The sequence below is a fragment of the Coloeus monedula genome (assembly GCF_965178545.1).
Source record: "Coloeus monedula genome assembly, chromosome: 4".
In the NCBI taxonomy this organism is placed as follows: Eukaryota; Metazoa; Chordata; class Aves; order Passeriformes; family Corvidae; genus Coloeus; species Coloeus monedula.
In genome coordinates this window covers 69,278,544-69,290,662 of record NC_138784.1, presented here as the reverse complement: position 1 = coordinate 69,290,662, position 12,119 = coordinate 69,278,544, and the positions used below count along the sequence as shown (strand labels likewise).

At 39.4% G+C, this 12,119-nt stretch overlaps 1 protein-coding gene across 1 annotated transcript; it reads left to right on the top strand.

Moving 5' to 3' along the window:
• Positions 1-739: 739 nt before the first annotated feature.
• On the top strand, positions 740-11,715 carry HSPA14 (heat shock protein family A (Hsp70) member 14). The gene is made up of 14 exons (XM_082281129.1): positions 740-809; positions 931-1,011; positions 1,122-1,204; positions 2,239-2,287; positions 3,078-3,171; positions 3,288-3,378; positions 4,538-4,642; positions 5,210-5,371; positions 5,773-5,928; positions 6,963-7,065; positions 8,581-8,793; positions 9,111-9,284; positions 10,141-10,211; positions 11,496-11,715. The coding sequence occupies exons 1-14, from the start codon at positions 753-755 to the stop codon at positions 11,572-11,574; spliced, it is 1,518 nt and encodes a 505-aa protein (XP_082137255.1). The 5' UTR covers positions 740-752; the 3' UTR covers positions 11,575-11,715.
• Positions 11,716-12,119: the final 404 nt, after the last annotated feature.

The following is a 12,119-nucleotide window of genomic DNA, read 5'->3' as shown; positions in this document are numbered from 1 at the left end:
TGTCATTAAGCATGCGTAGTGTGTGTTCTGAATTGAGTCGGTGCTCTTGAATTGGGTCAGTGGTCCCAAAAAAGATGAAGTAACTCATCTTCCTCATTTTGACCTTTTTGCTTCTCTGAACTTTAACAATCCTAATTACTTTAGTGACCTGTAAGTTTCTTCTTGCATGACTTTTGGATGGGTTCCCACAAAGGGAGGAAATTGGTAATTGTCCTTGTTCCCTACACCAACTTATCGATGTTTCTACCCCTCATTCTAAGCACAGCTGGGCAAACATGCAAACGACAGATCATGTTACTTGGTAATCAGTTACTAACATCTAAAACCCTACTTCAGGTCCAGCTCTCCTAACTATTTTAATTAACTCTATCTGGGCCTAAACTCTTTCCTATTCCACCCATTCCATATAGCTAGCCTATAACTAAAATCTTTATGTTTCTTTTAAATCTGTGTTTCAAGACCACACACACAGCTGCCGCTTTCTCCACTTTACTTTCTCTATTTTCTAATTCCCGCACTTTAACTTTTCTTTTCCCGCCGCCCGAGTGCCCCGGGTCAAGCCCACCCTCACGGACCGGCCGCCAGCGCCGCTTCCCGCCGAAAGCCGCACGCACACTCTGCCCCCGTTGCTATGCGCGATGACGCCACTCGCCTCGCTTTTTCTCATTGGCTGCCCCGCCGGTGACGGAGCAGCGCGGCGCGGGATTGGCTGGGAGCGGGCGCGCGCGGGGCACGTCGGGGCGGGAGGGCCGATGGCGGCCATCGGGGTGCACCTGGGCGCCACCTGTGCCTGCGCCGCCGTGTACAAGGTGAGGGCCGAGGGCCGCTTGGGGGTCCCGGCCCGGGGGTCTCCGTCGGTCGGAGCTGTTCCCTCGGCGGTGAAGTCCCCAGGGGTGGCTCACGGGTGTGCCTCTCTCTCTTTCTCCGCAGGATGGCCGCGCCGACGTGGTCGCCAACGACGCCGGGGACAGGGTCACTCCCGCGGTCGTGGCGTTCTCGGAGAGCGAGGAGGTGAGGCTGACCCTCCGCAGGGCCATGTGGGGAGGAGGAAGGGAGTGGGCTCTGTCTGCTACTCAGTTTTTCCTTTTTTTTTTTTTTTTTTTCCTTTATTTTTCATTCAGGTTGTTGGCTTAGCTGCGAAGCAAAGTAGGATAAGAAATATTTCAAGCACTGTAGTGAAAGTCAAGCAGATCCTTGGGCGAAGGTAAGAGAACGGGCGTGAAAGGGGCGGTGAGAAATTTTTCCCATTGAAGCTGGTTTAACGTCTCAGCACTAGTACTGAAGACATCTCTTAAGAAAATCATTCTGTTGTCATAGAGTCACAGAACGTTTTTGTGTGGAAAAGATTTTAATGATCACCTCGTTCCAACCCCCGTGCGACACCTTCCCCTAGACCAGGCTGGTATTATGAATTTCGTATCCTATATTTCATTCCAGCAGCAAAGAGATGCTTCTGGAAATAGAAAAGTAGAGAAGAAACATTATATTTTATGTCTGAATTTGTCTCTGGAAATGAAATTGTGAAATATAGTAACAAATTGCATGTATGCTTTTCATGCTTACTTAAGTTTCTTAACTACAATGTTATGTTGCCTGACTGCTTTCCTGTGTGTAAAATCCACTATGGTTTTGTTAGCATGAAACTTTGTGTTGCTTTTATTGCAATAGTGAAACTATTGATTAGTGCCTGTTGTGATTCCGCTGGTGTGGTTCTGTTCCTGTTGTGATGCCTGTTAGTGGAGCTGTGATAATTTGCACTGGTAATTATAGTGACACTAGAACTACACCTCTTGGGTTGGATTTAACATCAGAGATGTGACAAAACTTTTTAGTGATGACCCAGCTGTGTGTTACAGCCCTTTCACTGACAGGAGCCAACAAGATGTTGTCCATTCTGGTGTATTTCTCAGCACTTTCAGATGCAGGACTTCACTGAAATCTTTTATAATGGTTGTGGAGCATAGCAGGTTAAAACAATGTGTTGGGTTTTCCTTTTCTCTAAGTAGTAGGTATTTTTTCAATCTTAAGTTTTGGGGAAAGGAGAATGAAAGATGCCAGCAGGCAGAACTGTTGGGTTTTTTTTACTCTGTACTTGTGTCTGTAGAGTGAAAACAGGATTTTTTGGTTCAAGTATAGCTCGATGTGTTGGAGATGTTAGAAGAAATATCAGCAAGATGAATGTGTGCAATTAACCTTGAACATGTGATTTATTTTAATATTTTGCATTTTTCTGGGCAGCTCTGGTGACCCTCAGGCAAAAAAATATATTGCAGAAAGCAAATGCTCTGTGAGTATGATGATTTGTATAATTTTATGCTTTTCTTGTCATTGTTTGGGCCACGCCATGTCCATGTTCTGCAGTGATCAGCTCTCATCATATGAGGTCCCTTTGCTGCTATGTGGAATGTTTCTGTTTTTATCCAGTAGATAACCATGTTCTGAGATCTGCCAGCATAATACAGTTCCAACAGAAAAATTTTTATCTCTTGGCCATTCTCTAAAGGGATGAATCCTGATATATGTAGGTAGTAGCATTGTGGTTTTTCTTAGAGCTGGTAGAGGTACTTGGGTTGCAGCACCTTGTGATAAAAATCTTTAACCATTTGATTAAATGTCAGTAGTTAATTTGCATAAGACTGTGCTTGTTACTAGAAAATTTTGCAAAACAGGAGAAAAATTATCTTGGAAAATATATTCATAAAGAAGTTTTTCTCTGGGTCTTGACTGTTCACATTGTTGTGATTTTATATATAGCTGGGGGTTTTCTTGCATAATATGACCAGGAGTGTGTACTTTTGTTCTAAACATTGCTTTTGTACTAAGGAAAACTCAACAGAAAAGGGAAGCCTAGACTCTTTAAGTCCTTGAATGTCACTGTTGTGTCTGTCAGATGCTACAGGTCTTTTTCTGATCTTTGATAAGCCTCTTGAAAGCATTTATTCCCTAGTAGTAGAGTACTAATGCAGAATATTTACACAGTCCAGTGCTTTTTACTTTAAACAGAACCTAAGTTAAACATTACTTTTTGTTATTAACCAAATTACTGTCTAACAAAGGTGTGTTGGTTTTGCTTACAGATAATTGAGAAGAATGGAAAACTTCAGTATGAAATAGATAACAAACTCATTAACCCAGAAGATGTGGCAAAACTAATTTTCAGTAAAATGAAAGGTACATAATAATTTATAACATGTTTTAGCTTTTTAAGCTGTCCTCATGTTTTTAAGATGTCGTGGTTTTTTCTCTTTTGCTTTTGCTCACCATGCTCTGCCTGTGTTTATAAACAGAGACTGCCCAGTCTGCATTGGGTTCAGATGTGAATGATGTTGTTGTCACAGTACCATTTGATTTTGGAGAGAATCAGAAAAATGCCCTTGGGTAAGAGCACTGAGGTTTTTCTCTTCTTTTATGTGCCTAAAGCAGATGGGCTGGGAGATCAACAGTGCGAATTCTGCTACTGGACTTCAGCTTGGGACCATCAGTCAAGATGCTGGGATGTTATTTAAACTGGGAAAATAGGAAAGCAAGAGATGCAAGAGATTAAATCCTGAGCTGAGAAACTTTCAATGGAATTCACTGATGCTACCAAAAGGAAATTCTGAATCACTAAAGTGACAGAATTTTGATTTCATCAAGGATAGAACATCATTCTAGATCAGGATATTCAGTGACCCCCTTGAAATGCAAATAGTTTCTCACCCTGCTCCATAATTTCCCCTCCCTGCCCTTCATACTCCCCAAAGCAAGTGGTGCTACTTGGCCTATTGAGATCTGCTTTGTCAGAGCGCAGATGTGGAATACATACCAGTTTTCTACTTTGAAATTCTGTTTGGAAATACTTCTGCTCTAACAGTTAGTTTCTCTGTATGAAAATATAATAAGTATGCTTAAAGCTGAGCATAAATGGCAGCATCTATTTTGGCTCTTTTTGATCTGTAGAAGCCGTTACGTTTAACGGTCATAAAATAAGTAAAGCACCCCTAAAAGTTGGTCAAAAACGGCGAGCTGGGGATTTGCAGTGTCTATAATGAAACATTTTATTGCTCTGGTATAACTTGAAAGTGGAGGAAAACAAGTTGTGGGGTAGTCCCAGGATTACTGAAGTTTCAAGAAAATGCCTAAGTAAAATGTTACAAGTGAGGCACAGTAAATTCATTTTGAAGTAAATCAGTATTCTTGCTGAAATAATGTATCAAGAACTTTTAATACCACACCTGAAGATAAGTTACCAAGTTTGATTTAGGGTGGGGTTTTAAATTTTATGATTGAGGGGTGTTTTGCAGTTTTTATAGGCTGTGTAGACTGAGAGACCAGTGTTTTCTTTGACAACGAGCACACAGCAGATCCAGTTACCTGAAGAACACAGTACCAACTGAACTTCTTGGTACTTTTCTTTTCCAGTCACTCAGTTTTGTTAATACCATGCTATAAACAAGGTCTGATGAGGTGGCACATGTAGTTCAGGCGAAATCTTAATAGTGTGTGACTATAGTGAGGCCATTAGAGTAAAATGAAATGCTGTTATGGCTCATTGCAGGGAAGCAGCTGCAGCTGCTGGGTTCAATGTTATGAGATTAATTCATGAGCCGTCTGCAGCTCTCCTTGCTTATGGAATTGGCCAAGATTCACCCACTGGGAAAAGGTAAAATCCTAATATTTTACTTCTTTTTAAGCTGCTGTACTTAAATCCTGAGAAATCTTAAATGAGGGAATGCTGTATTACCTTAGCATAAGGCTTGTTTTGTTTTTTTCTCTCAATCAAGACAAGAAGCATTTAGAAGTTGTAATTTTATAGTGTTTTGAATCCCTTTGTTTTGGTCTTTATATTTTGAGAATTGTCTTTAAAAATTTGTCCCCAGTTTCCGACTTGAATAAGCTGATTGGCTTGAAGAAAAATGCATTCCTTTTTAAACATATTTTGGCATAGCTGGTTTTAATTGTGGGAGATGGGATCCTTTTACATGTGCTGGAAGAACTAAAGCAGAACTCCTGGGTTCAGTAGGTGCATTTGGTTGTCTTTATGAATATACAGAAAAATTCACTTTCAAAATAGCAAAGACTGATATCAGTTTGAGCTTTTTTGTTCTTGTTTGATGTTTCTTTACCATTCTCAGATACTTTTTGCCTGATTAAAACCTGCAATACATGGTGGTAATCTTTTGACTGTGTCAAAATTAATGCTACTTTCAATATTTTTTTGATGTGGCAGCAACGTGCTGGTTTATAAACTGGGTGGAACGTCACTTTCTATCACGGTCATAGAAGTAAACAGTGGAATATATCGTGTGCTTGCTGCAAACACAGATGACAGCATTGGTGGAGTTTGCTTCACAGAAGCTCTAGCTCAACACTTAGCTTCTGAATTTCAGAGGTAAGATTTGAATTTTAAGCATGTTGCTCTTAGGACAGGAACTTCATTATCTGGTGCTTGCTGTAAAGAAAACAAAACAATCTAGCAGACTATCTGTGAGTGAAATGGTTCAAGTAAAGATGGTGTTGAAGGAGCAGTCAGTTGTTTGGGGCTGAGGAGGAAGACTGGGAAATGCCTGGGTTTGAGTGGATGTTGCTTGAAGCTGGTGTTGAACTGTAAGGGCTCAGCCATGAACTCTGCTGTGTTGAGGTGTTTGCAAACTGTCAGAAGTGGCGTTGTAGTTAATACTGAAATGTTTACCAAAAAGAGTTCAAGAGCTCTAACCTGTTTTTCCTTTCAGAAGGAGTTATCAGTCAAATTCCTGCTTCTTTAAACTGGTATCATCTTTTTTCTAAATACAGGTCTTGTAAACATGATATTAGAGGAAATCCCAGAGCCATGATGAAGTTAATGAACAGTGCTGATATTGCAAAACATTCTTTATCAACCCTGGGAAGTGCAAACTGTTTTGTAGATTCACTGTATGATGGATTAGATTTTGATTGCAATGTGTCCAGGTAAGGCAGATTTTGAAGCTACTGAAATCTTTCTAGGTGCTGTTATGGACATTCAGTAAGCTTTGATTTCTGGTAGCGTTTGTTTTAGGGAAGGAAATAAGATTGAAGGCAGATTTGTTGTTTCATACTGCTGCCGCAATCTGTAGTGGTCGGGGCAGTCACAGTAACAGTGTTGCCTAATGGTTAGAAAATAAAGTGTGAAAAGGCACAAGGACACCCCATCTTTGGAGTCTGGTTTTTGATGGGAGGGGAATGGATACTGTAATGAATCAAGGTGGCTGTTTCCTCCCCCTTATTGTTTTTGTTGTACTTTCCTTGATTTTTAGCTCACCTTGATTGCTCTTCCAGGCAGCAGCAGCTTTAGCAAAATGAAACAGACTTTTCCATTCCAGAACTCCAGCAGTTGGGGCTGCTAAAATAAGGCACAGCATGTTTGAAAGTGTGAGAAGCAATACAGTATAACTGGGGTCGGCTCACTTTTGGATCAGGATGCCAGTCCTGTGGATCAGTGTTGCAGACTTTGATTTGTTGTATTTGTGCAGAGTAGAACTTCCTTTGCAGAGTTGAAAGAGACAAAGGCAAACACAAGTTTGTTTTTTAATTTGCTTAATCTACTCCCTGTGTGAAAATCAGGACACAGCTTGATTTTCCTCTAAAAATTGAGTCTTTGTATCCATATTAAAGGTCATGAAGGAGTTCCAAGATTTTTATTTATTTTTTTCACACAAGTCAAGACAGCAGTACTGGATGTTGTCAAAACAACAATACTGGTTTGTTTTTTTCTCTAAAGTACACTGAAGGAGAATGATTGTGCATTCTATGTAGGTGTTCATGATGGAATTAATAGCACAGATACTTCCAAAACAACAAAATCACTTGAAGATTAATAATGGGAAAACATGATTTTTTAAAAATCCCTTAGTACCAGTTGGAGAACTAAACCATATTCTAAAAATTATTGTTCTTCCCTTTCAGGTATTTGTCTTTAATGGATGAGATGATACTTTTTAAAATTTTTTTTTTTTCTCTTCTAGGGCCAGGTTTGAGCTTATCTGTTCTTCACTTTTTAATAAATGTGTAGAAGCAATTAAAAGGCTCTTGCAGCAAGTTGGATTTACAGCAGATGATATTAATAAGGTAATAATAGAAACAATTTGTCTGTAGGATGCTTCATAATTCCTCAAGAACAATACTTGTGGGGCCTGTTTTCCTTGCAGATGGAGATTTTAATGATACGCTTAAGCATTTTTAACTGGGATCCAACTGAATCTATAGACTCGAGATCTTTAGGACTTCTGTAGTTGCTTTCATTTCAGTTACTTGAAGTTAAGTACAAGGTAGAGTCAGATTCAATTGTGTGTTTTTACTGCTGCATATTGAGTAGGTGGGGGAGGATTTGTCTCGGTTTAGTGTATTTGTGTAATTCTGCCCAAATTCAGGCTGAGGAGTACCTTCCTTAAGTTCAGTCCTTCACTGAATTTTGGTTAGGGTTTGCTGACACTTCTGGAGAAAGGCAAAGTTTTGATTCAAAGTGGAACAAATTGCTTCATGTCCGCTTGGTGCCTGTGCTCCTCCTTGCTGGCTTAAAAACCACATGAGGTGCCAAACCAGGAGAGTGCTTTAATTCCAAAGATGGTGGGCAAGGCAGCAGGCATTAGTAGTTTAATTCAAATGGCACTTGCCTTGGTGTAAGAGAAGAAATTCATCTCACCCCCTTTGTACCTGTGCATGGCAAATGGTGCTGCATTCATTGCTGGTGGAATTGGCTCATCAGGTCTGCAGCTAAAGCTGCCTGGTGCTTTCAGTGACACTTGGTGCCATTTCAGACTCTTAATTAGTGTTTGCTGAGTCACATCTCTGTTTCACTGGTGGATAATGAAGTATCCCAGGCCATTTAGAGAACAGTTTTTGTTTTCTGGTTGCAGTGGTTCTTAGGTGGCTTTTTAGGTTCTCATCTCAGGCCTTAATGCTTTGGATGAGGGGCAGTGAACACTTTAAATGTAAAAATAAAAAAATTCAGAGTTGTAAATTAGATTTATGTTTTACATGAAGAAAAGTGAGAGTTAGCTTTATTTCCAGATCTGGCTGATTTTCAAAGTCACTGTAATAAGACTTGGACTTATGGATAAAACCTGACTTGCTCCTTCCTACAGGTGCATGGTGGAAGGGTGAGTGGCAAGCAGCACAAGTTACAACATGGGAAAATTTTAGATTCTGGGAAAGGAATTTGTAGTATGAGGGAAATCAGATGCTGAATTAAGGGCCTACAGAGTCTGTGGAATATGTTTCTGTGGAGGACAGATCTTGAGCAGCCTGTTGTAACTATACCTGTTCTGACCAGGAAGTTGGACTAGATCACCTCTGGAAGTCCCTTTCAACTTGATGTTCTTTTTGTGATGAATTTTTCAATTTTCAAAGTATTACTTTATCTAGGTGATTCTTGCTGAAAGAGAAACTTTTCAAAGACATCATATTTCCTTTAATTTCAAAACCAAAAGTATTAAAAGTCAACCAAAGATTAAATTAATTTTTATTTAAACAACTGCAGATAATAAAATATCTCAGAGCAGTTTGCATTTCTGCACAGCAGGGAGTGACCTGTCTGTTTTATTTGCCAGAATAAAGATTTGAAATAATTTTGATGTTTTTCAGGTAGTTCTTTGTGGCGGGTCTGCTCGAATCCCAAAGCTACAGCAGCTGATCAAAGATATTTTCCCAACTGTGGAATTACTGAATTCAATTCCTCCAGATGAAGTTATTCCCATTGGTGCAGCCATAGAGGCAGGAATTCTGCTAGGGAAAGAGAATACCTTGTTAGAAGAAGATGCACTCATTGAGTGTTCTGCCAAAGATATTCTTCTTAAGGTAAGTCTAAAATTAGAATATTAGAAAAATTTACTGCTGCAGTGAATATGTAACACTAATTATGTATGATTGGTGTTAGAGAAAAAATGACCAGAAAAACTGGATTTAAAGGGGAGATAGATTGTATCTTTCCTATGTTGCAATAGCTGGATTTCTTATTAGTAGGAATGTTGGGTTTTTTACTTGCCGTGATGGTAAATGTGACAGAGGGAATGAATCTTGGATTTCTTTTCTTGTGGAGCATTGCTGTAGCACTTCCAGCTCAGTGAAGCACTTTAAAGACAGATGTGAACTCTATGTTTTTTTTCTTTTTTAAGGGAGTAGACGAGTCAGGAGCTGATAAATTCACAGTGCTGTTTCCATCGGGGACACCACTGCCAGCTCGAAGGCAGCACACCCTGCACGCTCCTGGAAATATTTCCTCTGTGTGCCTTGAGCTGTACGAGTCATTGGGGAAGAGTCCCATGAACGAAGAAGAGAAATTTGCCCAGGTGAGTATGTGCACACTCGTGTGCTCTTTTAACAGCAACCACCTGGAAATCAGTTGGACCTGGGAAAAAAATGGAAACCAATCCCACTACTACCAAAACTTGTTAGAAAATTATAATGACATGCATCTCCTTGGCATTGGTCTTGATTCATTCTTTTGTACATGCATGGTATTCAAACACTTAGTAAAGAAACTGAAGTTTCCCCTTTGAATTCCTTGATGGCTGGGATTCGCACTTGGCACTACTGTAATAAGATCACCTGGGATGAGAGATCTTTACCAGTTATTCCAGTAGTGCACAGATCCTCCAACATTTTAAAAATAAAACTGATGCGGAAAATGGCATAGCTGATATGTTGATTACTTTTTGTTCTTTCTAGATTGGTCAGGATCTTGATATTAAATATTGAATTCAATTTATCACAGTGGTAAGATGAAATGATTCTATCAAGTGAAGGTTTAAAGTTGTTGGAGTCAACCTACAGAGAGAACACAGCTTTTTTGAAACAGTGATGATGTGTTTTCCTTGGAAAACTTCAGGGAAGGGGCAGATGTATCTGAAATTGATGGAGTATTTAAGAAGACTGTTACTCCGCCTTAATTCTGCCCAAATGCCTTTAAAGGGGACAGGGAAGGGATGTTAACTAATAATTACAGTGCTGATCCTGAAGGACACTGTGGGAGTGATAGGTACTTCAGCGATCTGAGGGATAGATCCTGAACCAAACCACAGAAACAATAGTGCAAATAGCTAAAAATACATGAATTTGCACATCTTAGCTGTTGTGTCACTTTCCTTGAACTGCTGTGCAAGAACTTGGAGAACCTGATTATAATCAAACTTTTTCTTTTAATAGATTGTACTACAGGATTTAGATAAAAAGGAGGACGGCCTACATGATATACTAACTGTTCTCACTATGAAAAGGTACCCAAAACAGTTGTTGTTCTGCTGTTTACCCTGCTATGTTGCACTTCTGACAAGCAGTCTTTGCTCCTGTTACTGAGTGTTTAATTTTGTTTTGAGAAACTTCAGAATGTTATTGGTCACAGGACTGTACTGTCCTAGCAGGGTTACATCCTGTAGAAATGTGGGATTTCTGCAATACCTTTGGTGCTGTCATTGTTCGATTCCTAAAGAAACAAAGCTTAATACAATTGTGTAGGTTATTTTTAGCAACTTCTGAACAGTTGATCAGTTTAACCACGCTTGAGAGCAGTCAGGATCCCAGACTTCTGTGGAAGTGGGTTGGGAACTTTTGCTGAATGCCCACACTCTTGGGAAAAACTGAAGGAGACTTTGCCTTTTTCAGTTATGAAGGATTGTAGAATTTACAGTGGCTCTGTCCTTTTAGAGGCAGGGTTGTTAAGCAGAGAAACAGCGCCACAGGAAATTTCTACTTGCTATTTAAGTTCAAAATACTTCATTTCCTTATATTAGCTATCGGGTATATTAATGCCTGTTAATAGGCCTCGCCTAAAATGCCTTATTTGTCACACAGAGATTTATACTGAGCACTGATAAGGAAAACATTTAGGGGATTATAGATGCAACTCTGTTGTGCAGAAAAACAGCATTGTTTTAAAGGAGGTTTAAGGAATATTTCTGTGAAAAAGGGAGAGGAAGTTTAGTAGAGAACATCTATTTCTACCTAAGTATTTTGTGTCACTGTATACCTAGCTGAAGTAGGGATCAGTATTGTTTCTTAATTCTTGGATTTTGAAAATTAAGGTCTTCCTAGTTGAAGAAGATCCTTGGAATTTAAAGACTACTTACACTTCAAAAGTCAAGTTCTTGTGCTATGGCAAGGCATGCTTATCAATCTGTTGCTGTTACTTAGAGTTCTCACAGTGAATATTTTGAATAATATTACCACATATTCTGTTTACAAACCTTTACTAAATAAATTCAGTTGCAATATTTGAATGCAAGATTTAAACAGCTATTCCAGCATATGTAGAGAAGATAGATGCTTTAAGGGCAAGAAGTGCATACATAAACAATTAATTTAAATTAATTAAACTTAATTAATTAATTAAAACTTAATTTCATAAATCAGTTTCATCTGTGTTGAAGCATGTTTGTCCCTGGATATTTTGATGCTAATCTGTCTTCCTTTCATCTGTGTGAGAACTACTCTTTATCCTCTCTGGAACATGCAGTAAGTGTTGTGTTGAGATAATCCTAAACATAACCCTCTCTTTTATGTAGGGATGGGTCCTTGCACGTTACCTGCACGGATCAAGATACTGGAAAGTGTGAAGTCATCACTGTTGAAGTGGCATCATAGTCCATTTTGGAAGGCAACATTTTTCTAACTTGATTTTTGTCTCTTATTGGCTTGTCTGCCAAAGCAGTGACTCTCTGGGATGTCTCTCATGATTCTTAGAGGACGTAATAAACTAGAGTAAAAATGTTAATTTGCCACCAAGTCTGTTTGGAGTGTGGTGCAAAACGTTAGTCAAGACATGTGGACAGCAGATTATTGAATTATCAGCACTTGATTTACAAAATGGAAAGCACAAATGCTTGTGCCTGTGGTTCAGAAACAAGCATATTATGTAGTCTGAAGACTTTTCCTTGACTGATCAGGTCTTGTACCCGTTCCACCAGTGTATCTGTGGCTTCAGCAGCATAGCTTTGAACCAGCAAGAACCAGACTGGTGAAAATCCCCTCCCTGGTAATTGTACTGGAATCCCATGTGTTCTTGATACTGCCCAAAACCATGAAGGTGGAGCCCATTTGTGCTGGCCTCTTGAGCAAGTTAATTTTTTTTTTCAGGAGGTTTTTTCTGTAAAATGGTTTTGTGATATTACCTGAGAAATGTAAGAGTT